This window comes from Nelumbo nucifera, chromosome 1 (genome assembly GCF_055504915.1).
Source record: "Nelumbo nucifera cultivar China Antique chromosome 1, China Antique-T2T, whole genome shotgun sequence".
Classification (NCBI taxonomy): Eukaryota; Viridiplantae; Streptophyta; class Magnoliopsida; order Proteales; family Nelumbonaceae; genus Nelumbo; species Nelumbo nucifera.
The window spans coordinates 211,580,234-211,600,003 of record NC_142649.1 but is presented as its reverse complement, the minus strand read 5'-3'; the positions used below and the strand labels follow the sequence as shown (position 1 = coordinate 211,600,003).

Below are 19,770 nucleotides of genomic sequence, written 5' to 3'. Positions count from 1 at the left end.
TAATAATTACAACAGATCGAATACCTATACATTGAGTCTAGAAAATAAAAAAAATATTTACAGACCAAATGTAATAAATAAATCAAGAAACTGCAAATCTTGCAGGTTCCCTGCGCAAACCAAGATTTCGATCTCCTCTTGTACGAACAAACCATAAATCAAGAAAATCATAAAGAACAATTCTAAATAATAATCGGATTTATATAAAATTAATTTCAGATTATTCGCCCATTAATTTTGGGAACAAAATTTCCCAAAACCCATATCTGCGCAAATCGGGTAGAACACCTTCTGCCCATTTGCGCAGGTTCAGATCTGAGACAAATTGGCTCAAGATTTGAACCATCCCTCTGATACCACTGAAGGTATGAGAGATCCATCCTATGGACGCCCAAAAGATTGCAGAATAAGGGGCGAATTTCAAAAATTTTATCTCTCCCTTCAACTGGGAATCGTATTCCCTATTTAGAAAATCATATTTTCAAGGATCAATCTTGAACCATAAACTGAACCAGATCTGAACCAAAAGGAGTGGGAGAGGATTATACCTGATACGGAGAAATACTATCTCCCAACAGAGGTGTTCACGCCCAAGGAAGGATCCAAAATCTGCTCCCACTGAAGATGGCGCAGTGAAGGATGGAGCAGAATCAGCAATGTTCTTCAAAAGAACTTGACCCTTCGCAAGAATCAACTGGATGGCTTGTGAGTACAACTCCAACCAATCTTTTCCCAAAAGATTGAGATCAAGATCAAATCTTGATTGCTCCAAAGAACTGGAGATTGAACTGAAGGAATGGCAATGGCAGGAAGGTGGCGGCAGGAGAGAATTCACAGTATGCAGGAAATCTCTCAATCTCTCTTTCTTTAAGAGAAGAATGCTGTTGATGATGTAAAAGGTTGCCGCCCCCTTCCCCTTTTATAATCTCAAAGGGATCAGCTCCTAATCAGATTAGGAGTTGCTAATCCAAATCATATTTGGGTTAGAAGTCCCTTAGTGATAAGGGATAATCCTTATCTTATCTGCAAATCAGATCAGCTGTCTCCTAATCTAATTAGGAGGTTTCCAGATCTAAATCTTATTTAGATCTTGGACTATCTGAGTGGATAGGGTCTAAGCCCAATCCTTTTAGCTGACCCACTTCAGAATTCGCCCCCTTTAAATGACTGATCAAATCAGCCCAGTTCGAAATGGGCTTAAGGCCCATTAAGGTTATGTACTCAAAAACCTTCCAAATTGCTACCCAATTGGGCTTCCTTGTATGGCGTGGGACCCAAGCATTGATCTACACATCAGCCACATGGGTTCAGCCCAGCCTTTGTTACAAGGCCTGGCCGAATGCACTGCTGAAGACAGTGTACCCCCTGAAACCCATCAAATGAGCTCTATGGGCCCAACACTTACACTAAGTGGTCCCTGGGCCAAGCCACCTTGTAACACCCAGGGACTGTGGGCAGATGCAAGATTAGCCCATCAGGTGTTATCCTCAATGGTCTTACACTTAACCTCTCAGCCCATAATGATCATACACTGCCCGACAAGAGAGGACCTCTCCCTCGGCTGCAAGGAACAGTGTTGCACTCTCCACTTATATGGATCCCGGGAATTAAAACCTTCTTGCAAACAATTTAGAAACCATACATATATACTTTTATATCTTATATAAAATATATTTTGCAAAACAAATCTCAACGGTTGAAATCGGCTGCCGGCAGTCTTGGTTTCCATCAGTGAGAGTGCATCCCCGATCATTACCTTTGTCCGACAAAGGGGCTGATCCTGTCACTATGATCACCCACTCAGATGAATTCTCAGACTGTCCCAACATACCCAGGTTTTGACCCCCACTAAGGATCTCACTGATTGGTACATCGAAGACAGCCCAATCCGACACCTAGTGTAGTATCATAATCGAGTCTAGGGGTCGGGTGTAACTTTCCAGTTTTGCCCATCAATCTCCAAGGTCCAGGGCAATACTGGAAATCTGGTCCAGTTCAAAGATTCAATTAATCCTACACTGTATGTGCCTAGGGTCTCACCCTGGCAGCTGAGACAAGCCACCCCAACCGACTTGGTGGCACTACAGTGTCAGTCTTGTCAGGATAGGTCTCCCCAGACCGACCCACTGGCTGTGAACATTCTAAACTAACACGAGTCTCATTAAGTGTCCAGTTTAAGGGTATTACACAGAAACATACCAAGGGAACATGAATCAAATATGTATCTTTATTCATTTACAATAAACTCATAAAGTACATCATTCTGATTGAAGCTAAGGGCATACAAAACTGTCTAACATCCTAGGCCTGCATCGCCCCAGCAATCGAAGTTCGAAGCCCCGCTTCTGGAGAACCGGTTCGAGATCCTGGCTGCAGACTCTAAGCAGGACCCCTCCGTCTGCAGCCATCACCAGCAGCCCAAGTCGCTTCCTGTGAAAACTATCCCTGACAGTACGGAGGCGAGCAGCACCAACGCAAAGCCCACCAAGAAGCAAAGACGCTGCCACCGAGCTCGCCGAACTGCCATCTACGATCTGCCCAAACTTAGAGGCAGGGAAGAGGTAAGCTCGGGTGAAGTAAAAGCTCCTTTCCTTTCCGTTACATCCCCCCTGTCTCCCGAGCTTTGGCCATTCCAATGCCCAAGGACTTCAAGCTCCCCCCTCTCGATAAGTATGACGGGTCGTTCGACCCGAATGATCATGTAGACGTTTTCCAGTCACAGATGCACCTGGCAAGGAATAGTGAGTCTTGCATGTGCGTGGCCTTCTCGACCACTTTTAGAGGAGCGGGCCGCAAGTGGTATCGAAACCTTCACCCGAATCGATAAGAAGCTGGGCACAGTTCGCGCAAGCCTTCACGTTCCACTTCGTCACCAGCAAGCGGTGTTCGCAAACTGAGGAAAGCCTTCTCAGCATAGTACAGAGAGAGGGAGAGTCCATCCGGGGCTACATCAAGTGGTTCAATGATGCATACACGTAGATACCACGCCTAGACCCCACAGTACGCCTTGCAGCAGCCAAGAAGGGCATGACGCACAAGGAATTCAAGTGACACATGGTTGTCAACCAGCCGATGACCATAACTGAATTCCTTAAGCTCGCAGACTGGTTCATAGCCACGGAAGAGGAGATCAACCAGAAGGGTGAAAGCGTGCCCAAAAAGAGAAAGAGAGAAGGGGAACCTTCCAGCCAAGGAGACAGCCGAAAGAATAAGGACTTAGCTCGGGGGGCAAAGCCGAGTCAGCCATTCTGAGCCCCTGTAGCGGGCCGAATTGACTACACCTCACTGAAGGCTAAGCGGGCCGAAATCCTGATGGCAATCAAGGATGCCCCGTACGTGAAGTGGCCACCCTGCCTGAAGGGGAATCTTAATGAAAGGAATAAAAATTTATATTGTAGCTTTCACAGATACCACGGTCACAATACCGAGAACTGTAAGAATCTCCGCGACGAGATAGAGGAACTCATTCATCGCGGATATCTAAGGAATTTTGTACAAAATAATAATAATAATAATAATAATAATAAAGCAGGTCGGCAAGGGGAGCACGGTAAAGATGTTCCCGAGTCCAGCAACAGGCCGGTAGAGCAGTCACAGAGGCAGCCCCCAGAAGAGAGGCTAGTTCGGGGCACCATCCACATGATAGTTGGAGGCTTGATCATTGCGGGTTGTACCTTGGCGGCAGCTCAAACATCAGTTCGCGAAGCTGCCAGAGAAGAGCAGGTGTGTCCTCATTGACTCAGACATCGTTGCGGGCTGTACCTTCAAGGAGGACGATGCGCACGGGGTCCACTACCCCCACGATGATGCGCTCGTCATAAAAGTAAGGATCAATGATTTCGAGGTCAGGTGCGTCCTCATTGACTCAGGTAGCTCGGCGGATATCCTCTTCAAAGCCGAGTTCGACCAGCTTCAGCTGCAGGGAAGTGACTTGAGGTCCACGAATACTCCCTTGGTAGGCTTCAGCGGAGAAGAAGTCAGACCCCTGGGGAAAATAACAGTACCTGTGGAAGTCGGCGCATGGCCCAGCATAGTAAGGCTCAACCATGACTTCTTACTGGTCGCGACCCCTGATGAACCTACAATTTATCTATATTTTTATGAGGTTTTTGCATGAAATTTTATGTCGGTTTAATTAATTTTTGCCTTATTTTTAGCTTAACTGCAATAAAGATTTCAGGGGTAGCCAACTCGAGAAAAAGAAGACAAAAGCAAGAAAGAAAGCCCAAAAATTATCAAGTTCAGCTCAGCCCAACCTTGAGAGCAAGGGAGTTTTCATTCGGCCCAAGTAGTGCAAGCTAACTCTTTGGAAAACTCAAGGGAAGAAGCCTAGCAAGAAGGAAATTTCGGCCCAGCCCAGTTTTAGCCCAAAGAATAGCCTAGAGTGCAGCCTACATGTGCTCAAAAACAAGCTAAATTGCAGCCCAAATAGCAGCCCAAAGGGAGATAGGGGCGGCAACTCCTAGAAGTTTCTTGGAGAGAAGGAGGGAGCACTCTAGATGGTTCATGAGGGGTGTAATACACCCAATTCTAGAGGCTTCAAGAAGAGGCAAGACCTTCCTTGAAAGCCTATATAAGGAGGCCTCTAGAGGAGGAGAAGGGGTCCATCACCTAATTTCAAACTCTCCTTGAGCTCTTGTTCTAAGAGAGAAAAAGAGAGAGAGAGAGATAGGCGCAAGAGAGGAGAAGAGAGGAGGAACAAGCAACTTCAGGAGAAGAAGAAGCTGAATTCGAAGGGGGAGAAAGCAATTGAAGATCAAGGGTTTCATCCTCACTTGATTTCTGCACCATTTGGTAATCGAATTCAGTTAAGATTTATGTAATTTCTCCATCAAATTTTCCTTTCTTGTTGTAATCAAAGCTTGTTTTATGTAAATTCAATTCTGTAATTTGTTTTCTAAGTTCATTCGAGTAAAGTAGGTTCAATCTTGAAGTTTCTTGTTTGGAATTTTAATTGTGGATTATTGGCCAAACTGCTAATCTGAAATCTCAGATCTGAAATTTCAGATCATGAATTTACAAGGTCTGAATTGCTATTTTCCAATCTCAGATCTGTAAATTCAGATCATGAAATAGTGAGATCCGAACTGCTATTCTATAAAATCAGATCTGTGATTTCAGATCATGAACTTGTAATACCTAAATTACTTGAGAAAGAATTCAGGTAGCTTTAATTCAGTCTGACGAATTGTTCCTCTTTCTTGGAATTCCTAGAGTGCTTGAGAAAGACTCTAAGAATTCAGATCTGCCAATCAAGAGCCGAAATGAATGCAAGGTAAGAGATAACTTGCACAATTCAATTGGTGTTCATTCAGCTGAGTTGATGATCATCCAGCTGAAATGAAGCCCTAGAATTGCTAGATCTGAATGCATGCATGGGGATTAGATTCTTGCTAGAGATAGAAGAACCGTCACTCATGCATAGATTGAACATGTGCTCGAGAGAGGCTGTTCATTGCTTTGGGATTTCACCAAACCAAGGCTGAATCCTATTCTACTCGAATTGCCTAGAAAACTAGTTGCTGAATTTATTTTTCTATGCATCTTTAGCTTGTCTCCTCACTTGCATACAAGGTGTTTGGTCTAATGTGTTAGAAAAAACTTTGTAGTTTTAATTTCAGTTTTTCATTAATTTTGCATTTCGGTTGATCAGATAACAGTAGACTGATTGATTACTAGTAGTTGCTACATAAGTCCTTGTGGGAACGATACTCTACTCACTACTCTATTACTTGAGCAGTTAGTGCACTTGCTAGTGTCACCATGAGCCACACATCAAGTTTTTGGTGCCGTTGCCGGAGACTTATTGTAGCAATATTAGGAACCATTAGCCATTGTTAATCTGATTTATAGCTTTGCATTCATTGCTGGGTTTCAATTCTACATCTTAAATTTCAGTTTTGAATGCAATGGCTTCATTGATAGAGCCGGTTTTCTCTCTTAGTATTTGATTGCTCCATCTTTAATTTCAGTTTTAGTTGAGTTTATGTAGATCTGATCATATTTTTTGTGTTAGCTCCATTATCTCAAAAGAGTACAGATCTGATTGCATTACTTGTTGTTTCTTGAATTCAACAATCAGATCTGCACTCACATAAAAAGATTTTGGTTAGTTTACTTTCTTTTCTGTTAGTTTTCCTCCATCTTAAAAGAAAAAAAAAAGAGAAAAAAAAATGGTTTGTTTGCTTTCAAATCTGAGCTTCAGATCTGAAATGGTGTGAGTACAGGTCTGATTTCAGATCTGTAACTCACCCCCATTCGAAGACACATCAGGACTGATGAGAAGCAAGCTAGAATAACTAGTGTACAGACCTAAGATCAGTGGTATTGCTTGATTTCAGACCTGATATACTGATCTCAGATCTATATACACCAATACACCCTGCTGAATTCTCATATTAGCCCTGATAACTGTGGTTCTAGCTACTGAACTTAGCATCAGTAGCTGCTGAATTGCAAAATTACAAATCTGAAGGTGTAAAGGATTCGTGCTTATACCCTCATAAACTTCAGATCCCAAGGTGTAGAAACCATGTACAACATCTATACCCTATTAGGTTGGTGGTGTGAACTCAGATTGCAGATCTGAAATCTTCTGAGTTAAATGAATTCAGATCAGAGTTCATCCAAACTCTGACCTGAACTCATCTAACTCAGATCTGAATTCGGCTACTATCAGTAGCACAGGTTGCAGACCTGATTTCAGGTCTCTGCAACTATTTGATGTTTACAAGTTATACAAATAATAAGAAGTTTAAAGCTCTTGATTCCAGCCTGAATTCAGATCTGGTTGCAGTATATGGGAAGCAAGCTAGAACATACCAGATTTGGAATCCGAGGTTATGCATGGATTTAGACCTATTACACTGATCTGATCTCAGGTTATGCATGATTTCAGACCTGAACCACTGATTTCAGATTGAGTAGCTGCTACTCAAAAGAGTGCAGTTCAGATCTAATTACTTTTCTTGTTACTTCTGAAATCAAAAATCAAATCTGAACTCATTATTGCTATAGCTTCTGCTCTTTTTGGTCTGCATATCTTATGAAAATAATGTGGTTCAGATCTGATTACCTTACCTATCACTTCTGCAATCAGATCTGAACACATACCGAATCATATCTGTATAACTTGCTGCTATAACTTTCAATTCTGAGTTTCAGATCTGTATTTGTGGTGTATACAGATCTGAAACTTTGCTACCATGCATAGTATAGCCACAGATTCAGATCTGTATACACTAGCTCTTTCTTCTGAAATCTCTTATCAGATCTGAGCACACTAAAATGTCTTTTTACTGATTGATTTCGGTTTTGCACAGATCTGTATACAGCATGCTTCACTACTGATATGAGTTGGTTATCTTGCTGATTTGCTCAGTTTTTAGTATGGCCACTTTAGCTGGTGTTTGGTGATGCACAACTCATAAAAACAGTGGGGTCTGATCTGATATTTAGTAGCCTTTCATTATAGAAATCAGACCTGAACACGGCTGTACTACTCTCAGTGGCTACTGAATTCAGATCTGATCTCAGTAGTAGTCGTAGCTGTTCTGTATATGGCTGTTCTTAGTAGTTACTAAGATTTCAGAACTGATTTTAGATCTATATATTGATGTTCTCAGTAGCTGCTGAAATTTCAGATCTCAACAGTTCAGATCTGTGTACTTCAATCTCTTTGCTGATTTCAGCAATGAAATCAGATCTGTATAATGAGAAGGAATTTGTAAACTGCTGTTCTACTCTCAATGGTTATTGTTTTCACACCTGTTTACTAAGAAAAAATTTTTTTTTTTGTAAATTGCAGTAGCTAGCTGATTAAGAATTTGTAAATTGCTACTGAATTCTGTATATTGAATAAGTTGTTGGTTCAGATCTGCTTTTAGTTAGCTGCATTTATTTATTTTTAGGATGTAGGTTTTTGTATTTCAATAATTCACTTTACATTTTCAGTTTTGATAAGGTTAGTTATTTATATTCTTCTGTATTATCTTGTTTACTGCCTTGACTTTCACAGTTTCTGACAAGCAGAGTCGAGCTGGAGGAAATCCTCTACGACCCGGAGATTGAAAGAACCCTCCGTGTCCATCTAAGAGCAGCCAGACAAATCTAGCAAGAAGCTCAAGAAGCTCAAGAAGTTCAAGAAGCTCAAGAAGCTCAAGAAATGGCTGAGCAGAGGACTATGATGGATTATGCCAAACCCACACTCACTAGAGCTGCCTCCAGCATTATCAGGCCCAATATTGTTGCTAACAACTTTGAGATCAAACCGGCCATCATACAAATGATTCAAAATACGGTGCAATTATGTGGTTTGGCCCACGAAGATCCCAATGCACACATTTCTAACTTTTTGGAAATATGTGACACCTTCAAACACAATGGGGTAAGTGATGATGCCATTAGGCTTAGGTTATTCCCATGTTCTATGAAGGATAAAGCCAAAGCATGGTTGAACTCATTACCGGCAGGATCTATAGCCACGTGGGATGAAATGGCTAGTCGATTCCTTTCTAAGTATTTTCCCCCCTCTAAAACTGCAAAAATGAGGAATGATATTACTACCTTTTTCCAGCAAGAGGGGGAATCTCTCTATGAGTCCTGGGAACGATACAAGGAGCTACTAAGGAGGGTTCCTCATCATGGCCTTCCCATATGGCTGCAAGTGCAAACTTTCTATAATGGTCTTACCGACTCAAATAAGGCCATATTAGATGCTGCAGCCGGAGGGTCCATAAACAATAAGACTCCTGAGGTTGCCCATGCACTCATCGAGGAAATGGCAGCCAATAACTATCAATGGCATTCTGAAATGACTCAAACTAAGAAGCAGCAAGGCCTGCATAATGTTGATACTTATACAGCACTATCTGCACAATTAGGAGCACTCAATAAGAAAATTGATGAAATGCAGATAGCTACCAAGCATGTGCAGCCTCTTACTTGTGAATTGTGTGGGGGAGGCCACATCAGCACTGACTGCCAAGTTGGCAATCAGTTCAGGCCATCTACTGAACAAGTCGACTATGTCAGTAATTCGTCAAGACAGCAGGGTTACCAAAGTCACCATACCTTTCACCCAGGATGGAGGGGACATTCAAATCAGCCCTGGCCAAATCAGCATACTTCAAAGCCTTTCCACCAGACCTATCATCAGCCCGAACCAAAGTCCAACTTGGAGGAACTAATGACAAAATTTATAACAAGTGCGGAAACCAGGTTCCAGAACCAGGAAGCCTCAATCAAAAACCTGGAAAACCAAGTGGGGCAATTGGCACAATTAATCTCTTCCAGAATGCCGAGAACTCTTCCAAGCAACACTAAAGTGAATCCGCGAGAGCAGGTGCAAGCTATTACCTTAAGAAGTGGAAAAGAGTTGTCCGAGGTAGAAAAGAAGAATTGGACTGAACCCAAGGCAAAAACAAGTCTTGGGACTGGACAACAAATGAAGGAACAATCAGGAGCACAACAAGGGATGCACTAGTAGCCACAAGTTCTATTCCCTAACAGGTTGAAGCAACAGAAATTGGAGAAGGAATTTGGTAAGTTTCTTGAAATTTTTAAAAGTTTACACATTAATATCCCTTTTGCTGATGCTTTAGCCCAGATGCCACGCTATGCAAGGTTTTTGAAAGAATTATTGGCAAACAAAAGGAAGCTGGGAGATGTGGCTACAGTTGCTTTAAATGAGGAATGTTCTTCTATCCTTCTGAACAAGCTGCGTTAGAAACTTAAGGATCCAGGGAGTTTCACTATTCCTTGTACTATAGGCTGTCTCAAAATTGAAAAAGCTTTATGTGACCTAGGAGCTAGCATCAATTTAATGCCATATTCTATCTTCAAGAAATTGGGATTGAATGAACCCCAACCCACTAGAGTGGCATTACAATTGGCTGATAGATCCATTAGACATCCTAGGGGGATCATAGAAGATGTTTTAGTTAAAGTTGACAAATTCATTTTTTCAGTTGATTTCATTGTGTTAGACATGCAAGAAGATGTAGAAGTCCCATTGATCTTAGGGAGACCTTTCCTGGCTACCGGGAAAGCAATGATTGATGTCCAACAAGGACAACTCAGCCTTAGGATACAAGATGAGGAGGCTATTTTTAAAATGTCTGATGCTATGAAACATGCACCCTCTAGTGATGATTCTTGCTTTATGATTGATGCCATTGAATTGACAATTGATGAATGCCTCCAGGTAAGCAGATTAGTTGATCCTCTTGAACTCTGCCTCCAGCAGGGAGACCTGGAAAAAGGAGAAAATGAAGAATTAAACCTCATGATAGCATACCTAAATGATAAGCCTCAATTCAAGGGAAAAGGGTTTCTCAAGTTAGAGAACTTAGGCAAATTGCCTGGACCATCAGGTAAGCCATCATCCCAAGAACCCCCCACCCTTGAATTGAAGCAATTACCTTCCCATTTAGAGTATGCTTTCCTTGAGGAACCATCAGATCTCCCCGTAATAATTTTCGCAGCACTAATTCCCTTACAAAAAGAAAAGTTATTAAGAGTGCTGCGAGAACACAAAAATGCTATAGCTTGGAAGATAGAGGATATCAAAGGCATTAATCCATCAATCTGTACTCATAGAATTTTGATGGAAGAGGACAGCAAACCTTCCATTCAGCCCCAAAGGCGCCTGAACCCCAACATGAAAGAAGTGGTAAAGGCTGAAATAATTAAGCTGCTAGATGTCGGGATCATTTATCCTATTTCTGATAGTTCTTGGGTAAGCCCTGTGCAAGTTGTGCCCAAAAAAGGGGGTATGACTGTTGTTCCAAATGAGAAAAATGAACTCATCCCTACTAGAACCGTCACGGGATGGCGTATGTGTATTGACTATAGAAAATTAAATGAAGCCACCCGGAAGGACCATTTCCCTCTCCCATTTATGGACCAAATGTTAGAGAGGCTAGTTGGGCATGAGTATTATTGTTTCTTGGATGGATATTCAGGGTACAACCAGATACCAATTGCACCAGAAGACCAAGAAAATACCACTTTTACTTGCCCATATGGTGCACTTGCATACCGAAGGATGCCCTTTGGGTTATGCAATGCCCCAACAACCTTTCAGCGATGTATGATGTCTATATTTTCTGATATGGTTGAAAATTTTATTGAGATCTTTATGGATGATTTTTCAGTTTTCGGATCTTCGTCTGATGCATGTTTAACTAATCTGGAACAGGTACTTACTAGATGCGAAGAAACACATCTTGTGTTGAATTGGGAGAAATGTCATTTTATGGTGCAAGAAGGCATAGTGCTTGGCCACAAGATCTCTCAAAGAGGTATAGAAGTCGACAAGGCCAAGGTGGAGGCAATTGAAAAATTGCCACCCCCAACATTTGTTCGTTCTTTGGGAAGTTTTTTAGGACATGTCGGATTCTATAGGAGGTTTATTAAGGATTTCTCAAAAATTGCCAAGCCATTATCTACCTTGCTTCAGAAAGAAGTGACTTTTGAATTTTCAATTGAATGCCTTCATGCTTTCAACATCTTGAAAGACAAATTGATCCATGCACCTATCATGGTAGCACCCGATTGGACCCTCCCATTTGAATTAATGTGTGATGCGAGTGATTCTGCTATAGGAGTTGTTTTAGGACAAAGAATGAACAAACATTTTCAGCCAATTTACTATGCTAGCAGAACCTTGAATGGACCCCAACTCAATTACACCACTACCGAAAAAGAGCTGCTAGCAGTAATATTTGCACTTGACAAGTTTCGTTCATATCTGATATTGTCCAAGGTTGTTGTCTATACAGACCACTCGGCATTAAGGCACTTGCTTACCAAGAAAAACTCAAAACCAAGATTGATCAGGTGGATCCTTTTGTTGCAAGAGTTTGACATTGAGATTAGAGACATGAAGGGTGCTGCAAACCTGGCTGCTGACCATCTCTCCCGGTTGGACAAGGTAAGCTCAAAAGAGGAAATAACTAGAAACATTCGAGAGGAATTTTTGGATGAACAGTTGTATTGAATCCAGGAATACTCATCTCCTTGGTATGCTGATTTTGCTAATTATCTAGCTGCACAAGTCCTTCCTCCTAACCTTTCATATCAACAGAAAAAGAAATTCCTTTCTGATGTAAAATACTATCTCTGGGAGGAACCCTTTTTATATAAATTGTGTGCATATCAAATCATAAGGAGATGTGTCCCCGAGGAGGAGATAGAGTCGGTACTCCATTTTTGCCATGATAAAGAAGCAGGAGGTCATTTTGGAGCTAGTCACACAGCAGCCAAGGTTTTGCAATCAGGTTTTTATTGGCCCACACTTTTCAAAGATGCCCATAGGTACGTGTCCACATGTGACAAATGCCAAAGATCGGGAAACATTTCCCGACGAAATGAAATGCCCCTTTCCAATATATTTGATCTGTGAAATCTTTGATTTTTGGGGTATAGATTTCACGGGACCTTTCCCGAATTCTTTTGGTAATAAGTACATCCTCGTTGCAGTTAACTATGTGTCCAAATGGGTAGAAGCAATGGCTTTACCCAAAAATGACTCAAGAAGGGTGGTACACTTCCTAAAGAAGCTATTCTCCCGATTTGGCACTCCGCGAGCTATAATTAGTGATAGGGGAACTCACTTCTACAATAGCCAATTTGAGAGGTTAATGCAGAAATATGGAATTACACACAAATTAGCTACCCCTTATCACCCTCAAACTAGTGGCCAAGTGGAGTTGGCTAACAGGGAACTCAAAAGAATTCTGGAAAAGACCGTAGCATCTGCCAGAAAAGATTGGTCCATCAAATTAGATGATGCATTGTGGGCATACAGAACTGCATTTAAGACACCCATTGGCATGTCCCCCTACAGATTGATCTTTGGTAAAGCATGCCATTTACCAGTTGAATTAGAACACAAGGCCTATTGGGCTCTTAAATTCTTAAATTTTGACATTCAGGCCACAGGGGCTAAAAGGTGGTTGCAATTGAATGAATTGGATGAATTCAGACTTGCTGCCTATGAGAATGCCAAAGTTTATAAAGAAAGAACCAAAAACTGGCATGATAAGAACTTGCTAAGATGGGACTTTTATGTAGGCCAACAAGTATTGTTATATAATTCCCGTCTCCGCTTGTTTCCAGGTAAGCTGAGATCCAGGTGGTCTGAACCCTTTACCATTTCACAGGTTTTTCCCCATGGGGCTATAGAAATCACCCACCCGGTTCAGGGCACATTTAAAGTAAATGGTCAGCGCCTGAAACCATATTTAATGGGCGGTACTGTACCCCCTCCATCCACTGTATATCTTGATAACCAATAATCTTCTTTGCTTGATCATGAACAGGTTAAGGCATCTCTTTGTCATTTATCCTTTTAGATTATTAGTTAGCAAAATAAAAATCTTCTTCTCAAAAGTCCAATTCTTTAAGGACAATGTTCATCCTTTTCTTTTCTTCAGTTTGCTCTAGAAAGTGTGATTCCCTAACACTACGAACATTGAGGACAATGTTCATCTTAAGTGTGGGGGAGTGAGCCTGAGAACTAGAATTTGGGGGCTGAAGCCATGCACCTCATTCACCCCAACACACATTTGCAGGCAATGACAAATCCAAGTAAACTGGAACCCCCCCAAGTCATTGCTATTTATTAGTGATTTTTAAGAAGGAATACAACGAGTTGAGGGAGACTAATGTACTTGTTAAGTTTTTATTCTTGTGAATAATGATAGCTATGAATATATAACCCTAGCAAGTGCACTAGTTATCAAGTAGTATAAAATATCGTTCCCACGAGGATTTAACAAAATAAGTATTAGAACCACAGTCTTCCCTAATTATTTGGGCAACCAAAATTCAGAATTGAGCAAGGACTATTGAGAATAAAAATTCGCATAAGAAAATAAAAGCGAAGGTGATCACTAATCGAATCTGCAAAGGATGGAATCGCTAGGGCTTTTGGTCCACCTAACCAATGCAATGAATATTTATGGGTTCGATTTACCAAGATTAGTTGTCATTCTCATAAGCTGAAGTCTTTCCAATTTTATTTAATATTCTCTCTCGAGATATACTAAACCTACGGCCATCAGGTAGCCCTTCGATCTCTCGAATAGAACTCTCAAGATGGGAGTGCATTAAGTCCAAGAAGATCATGAAATTCAGATGAATCATGTATATATATATCTCTATATACCATTCAATTCACACTATGAATTATTCAGTCGATTATGTGAATTCCTCTCTCGATTCATTCACATAACTCAAATCAATTAAGAGGTGGCCAAGTTCTTAATTGCATTAAGCACAGTAATTCATAGACTATATGAAAATCACAATCTTGGATAAATCATAAAGATAAAAATATATTCATTAACATAATTAGGCTTTCCTCAGCCCTAGCAAGAAATAAATCAGTTCATGATAAGAGAATTAAAGCAAATAAAGGGAAAGAAGGAACTCTTGAATTCGTCCATGGTGCTGAGATCTCCTCTTTTTGTCGCCACCTTCTTCTTGAGATTTCTTGAATTCTTGATCTCTTTTCCTCTCTTTCTTGACTTCTTTTCTCCTCTCCTGACTGATAGCTCAATGCAATTCGTGATCCCCTCCAGAGATTGAGTGATTCAGTGATGCCTAAAGTTGGTCCACCCCCTCCTTTATATAGCTTAAAGGGGAGGGGGTGGTCTCCTACTTCCTCTTGAAGTTGATCTTTACAAGAATAGAAAGTCCTATCCTAATTCTAATCTTATCTTTTTATCTAATGAATTCAATCCTCTTATCTCTCTAAGATTACATCAAGAATTTAGATCTGGAAGGACTGTTCTCAGTTTCTTGTTCTTGGATTCGTATTAGACCTCCTCTACGAATTGGGCTTCAGTTGCGGATTGGGCCTTCTTGTGAAATTACCCTGACTTCGGGCCTGAATTTGACTTTGATGCAGGCCGAATCAGCAAAATCCCAAAATACGAAAGTTATGGCTTTTTCTCTTATCTTTTCAGTGGGTCTTGAATCAGCCCATTCGGAGTTCGGAGACACGAGTTACGCCCAGATCACTGAACGATGTTGAAATTGTGAAAAATCATCCGATTTGTCTTTCTTTGCTCTTGATGCCTTCTTTCATGCCCTGAACAGAAATATGAGTCCAATTAGGTGCTAATTCAGTATAAAAGACAGAGTAATTGGGGATATAAATATGATAAATTCTCCTCTCATCAAATAACCCAGTTTGATATATGCATGAGAAAAGGGGAGCTGAATATGTCTTTCAGCATGACTAGCCCTAACTACCTTCATGTGTATGAAAGCACTTGATTTCATTGTTAATGGTCAAGGAAGCTAGAGCACATCTGATTTACTGATACATGAGATTCAACCCAAAATGACTCCGCTATTTTGAGTTGAATAGTAAAACTAGTAACTCAGAACACGAGTCTTTTATCTACCTCAAGCATGTGACCAGTGTGAGATGGAGCATAAAATGCACTCACACCGAAAGAATAGCCTAGAGTGCAGCCTACATGTGCTCAAAAACAAGCTAAATTGCAGCCCAAATAGCAGCCCAAAGGGAGATAGGGGCGGCAACTCCTAGAAGTTTCTTGGAGAGAAGGAGGGAGCACTCTAGATGGTTCATGAGGGGTGTAATACACCCAATTCTAGAGGCTTCAAGAAGAGGCAAGACCTTCCTTGAAAGCCTATATAAGGAGGCCTCTAGAGGAGGAGAAGGGGTCCATCACCTAATTTCAAACTCTCCTTGAGCTCTTGTTCTAAGAGAGAAAAAGAGAGAGAGAGAGATAGGCGCAAGAGAGGAGAAGAGAGGAGGAACAAGCAACTTCAGGAGAAGAAGAAGCTGAATTCGAAGGGGGAGAAAGCAATTGAAGATCAAGGGTTTCATCCTCACTTGATTTCTGCACCATTTGGTAATCGAATTCAGTTAAGATTTATGTAATTTCTCCATCAAATTTTCCTTTCTTGTTGTAATCAAAGCTTGTTTTATGTAAATTCAATTATGTAATTTGTTTTCTAAGTTCATTCGAGTAAAGTAGGTTCAATCTTGAAGTTTCTTGTTTGGAATTTTAATTGTGGATTGTTGGCTGAACTGCTAATCTAAAATCTCATATCTGAAATTTCAGATCATGAATTTACAAGGTCTGAATTGCTATTTTCCAATCTCAGATCTGTAAATTCAGATCATGAAGTAATGAGATCTGAACTGCTATTCTATAAAATCAGATCTGTGATTTCAGATCATGAACTTGTAATACCTGAATTACTTGAGAAAGAATTCAGGTAGCTTTAATTCAGTTTGGTCGAATTGTTCAACTTTCTTGTAATTCCTAGAGTGCTTGAGAAAGACTCTAAGAATTCAGATCTGCCAATCAAGAGCCGAATTGAGTGCAAGGTTAGAGATAACTTGCACAATTCGGTTGGCGTTCATTCAGCTGAGTTGATGATCATCCAGCTGAAATGAAGCCCTAGAATTGGTAGATCTGAAAGCATTCATGGGGATTAGATTCTTGATAGAGATAGAAGAACCGTCACTGATGCATAGATTGAACATGTGCTCGAGAGAGGCTGTTCATTGCTTTGGGATTTCACCAAACCAAGGCTGAATCCTATTCTACTCGAATTGCCTACAAAACTAGTTGCTGAATTTATTTTTCTATGCATCTTTAGCTTGTCTCCTCACTTGCATACAAGGTGTTTGGTCCAATGTGTTAGAAATAACTTTGTAGTTTTAATTTCAGTTTTTCATTAGTTTTACATTTCGGTTGATTAGGTAACAGTAGACTGATTGATTACTAGTAGTTGCTACATAAGTCATCATGGGAATGATACTCTACTCACTACTCTATTACTTGAGCGGTTAGTGCACTTCCTAATCTCACCATGAGCCACACATCAACCCCCTCCCCGTACAACGCCATAAGAGGCCGGCCGATCACCCATGCCCTACGGGCGGTGGTTTCCACTTATTATTGGCAATGAAGTTACCTACAGACTTCGGAGTGGGGGTAGGACGGGGCGACCAGCTTGAGTCTCGCAAGTGCTATGTTTACGCTCTCAAGGGAAAAACCAAGGTGGTCGACAATCTTGAACTGGAGCGACCTACGGAGCAAGGCGAAGAACGAGCTAGACCCACAGAAGAAACTGTTTCTATTCCAGCTTCAGCAGAAGACCCAGCTCGGACACTTCAGATCGGAGTTTCAGTCCAAGAGCCCCTGCGATCCAAACTACTAAATTTCCTACTTCAAAATTTAGATATTTTTGCATGGTCCGCGGCAGAGATGCCCGGCATAGACCCTAATCTCATAACTCACAAACTCAATACTGATCATGTAGTTAGGCCCGTTAGATAGAAGAAACGCAACCTAACCCCAGAGCGATGGAAAGTAGTCGACGAGGAGATCGGGAAGCTCCTCACAGCCGATTTCATAAGAGAAGTCCATTACCCAAGCTGGGTAGCCAACCCCATTCTGGTAAAGAAGGCTAACGGCAAGTGGCGCATGTGCGTCGACTACACCGACCTGAACAGAGCATGCCCAAAAGATTGCTTCCCCCTCCCCAGAATCGACCGCCTAGTGGACGCGACCTCGGGGCATGAGTTGTTGAGTTTCTTAGACGCCTATTCGGGCTATAATCAGATCAGGATGGACCCAGCGGACGAAGAAAAAACTGCCTTCATAACAGAGTTTGGTCTGTATTGTTACAAGGTTATGCCCTTCGGATTGAAAAATGCTGGGGCAACCTTTCAAAGGCTTGAAAATAAACTATTTGAGCCATTAATTGGCAGAAAAATAGAGTGTTATGTAGACAACATGGTCGTCAAAACCCAATTCTCACATGAATTAATACAAGACATACATTCTGTCTTTCAAATTCTACGACAATTTGACATGAAGTTAAATCCAAACAAGTGTGACTTCGGTGTTACCTTGGGTAAATTCCTAGGGTACATCTTCAACCAGCGCGACATTGAGGCCAACCGGATAAAGTTAAGGCAATCCTAGATATGAGATCACCCCAAAAATTGAAGGAGGTTTAGAGGTTGAATGGCCGCATAGCCGCCCTGAGCCGCTTTATGTCCAAGTCGGTAGACCGCTACCTGCCTTTCTTTAAGGCAAATAAAAGCAAAGGGTTTGAGTGGACCCAAGACTACCAGCTCGCATTTGACGAGCTCAAGAAATACCTCGCTAGTGTGCCAATCTTAACCCGGCCCGAAGAGGGCAATGTTTTAGAGTTGTACCTCTCGGCAAGTAACAAAGTGGTCAGCTCGGTAGTGATAAAGAAGGAGGACCGGGTCCAACAAATCATCTATTATGTTAGTAAGTATTGTAGGGAGCATAAACGAGATACCCAGAGATAGAGAAGCTACCCTACGCACTGGTCACCGCAGCTCGAATGCTCCGCCCATACTTCCAAGCTCATACTGTTATCGTCCTCACGAACAAACCTCTGAGGCAAGTCTTACTTAAGCCTGAGGTCTCTGGTTACGAAGTGGGTCATTGAGCTCAGCGAGTACGACCTCCAATACAAGCCGCAAACTACTATTAGAGCCCAAGCCTTAGCAGATTTCATTGTGGAGTGCACTTTCAGGTCCGAAGTCCCCAAACCGGTTGAGCCCGAGGTCCCCAGTTCGGGCAAGCCCGGAACTCCCAGGCCTGTTGAGCTTGAGCCCCGTGAGGTAGCAGCTAGTGTGGCATCTCTCCTAGTTAGGCCAAGCGTGAACTGGGATGAGGAGCCATGGATCCTTCACGTAGCCGGCTCCGTGAACCACCAGGGCAGCGGAGCCGGAATAGTTCTGCACGGCCCAAGTTGCACAAAACTGGAGTACGCACTACACTTCGAGTTTGCAACATCCAACAATGAAGCAGAGTATGAAGTGTTGATAGCCAGGCTAGCTTTAGCCAGAGAAGTAAAAGCCAAGCATATCATCAGCCGTGGGGAGCATCATGTATGTCATGCTGTGCACTCGCCCGGACATTGCTCAGGCGGTGAGTGTGGTAAGCAGATTCCAAGCCAACCCAGGGCAGAAGCATTGGACTGCTGTGAAGAACATATTCAAATACCTTCGAAGGACAAAAGAGTTTTGTCTGGTATTCGATGTTAGTTCACTGCAAGTTCTAGGGTATACCGATGTCGATTTCCAGTCGGATCCAAATGATAGAAAATCTACATCTGGGTATGTTTTCATGATAGGATCGTGTGTTGTTTGCTAGAAAAGCAGCAAACAGGGGTCCACTACAGATTCCATAACCAAGGCCGAGTACATTGCCGCAAGTGAAGCTGCCAAGGAAGCCATGTGGATGAAGAAATTCATACACGAATTGGGAGTGATACCATCTAGCACATCACCCATCCCGTTGTTGTGTGATAACAATGGAGCGATCGCCCAGGCTAAAGAGCCTCAGGCCCACTCGAGGTCAAAGCACATCGAGAGGAAATACCACGTACTACGGGAGATCGTTGGTAGAGGGCACGTCCTAATTCAGAAGGTAGCATCAGCGGATAATGTGGCAGACCCATTGACTAAGCCACTGACACAGAACGTGTTTGAGAAACACGTGGAAAGTATGGGACTCCGGCTTGTACCAGATTTGACCTAAGTGCAAGTGGGAGCTGTTAGACAGTTTTGTATGCCCTTAGCTTCGATCCGATTTGATGTACTTTTGTTATTTAGTGGAAATAAATAAAGTGCATATTTGATTCATGTTGTTTGGTTTAATTCTGTGTAAGACCCTAAAACTGGACACTTATAGAGACTCGTGTTAGTTTTAAATGTTCACAGCCATTGGA

General features: G+C 41.8%; 1 protein-coding gene and 1 non-coding gene across 2 annotated transcripts; one reads left to right on the top strand and one right to left on the bottom strand.

Annotated features, from left to right (window-relative positions):
- The first annotated feature begins 8,164 nt into the window (after positions 1 to 8,164).
- On the top strand, positions 8,165 to 9,484 carry LOC148804473 (uncharacterized). Its single transcript, XM_088901467.1, has one exon. It carries the CDS (start codon positions 8,165 to 8,167, stop codon positions 9,482 to 9,484), a length of 1,320 nt encoding a protein of 439 aa, XP_088757593.1.
- Positions 8,543 to 8,649, bottom strand: LOC148804474 (small nucleolar RNA R71). Its single transcript, XR_016081696.1, has one exon. It is a non-coding gene; the product is annotated as a small nucleolar RNA R71 (small nucleolar RNA).
- Positions 9,485 to 19,770: the final 10,286 nt, after the last annotated feature.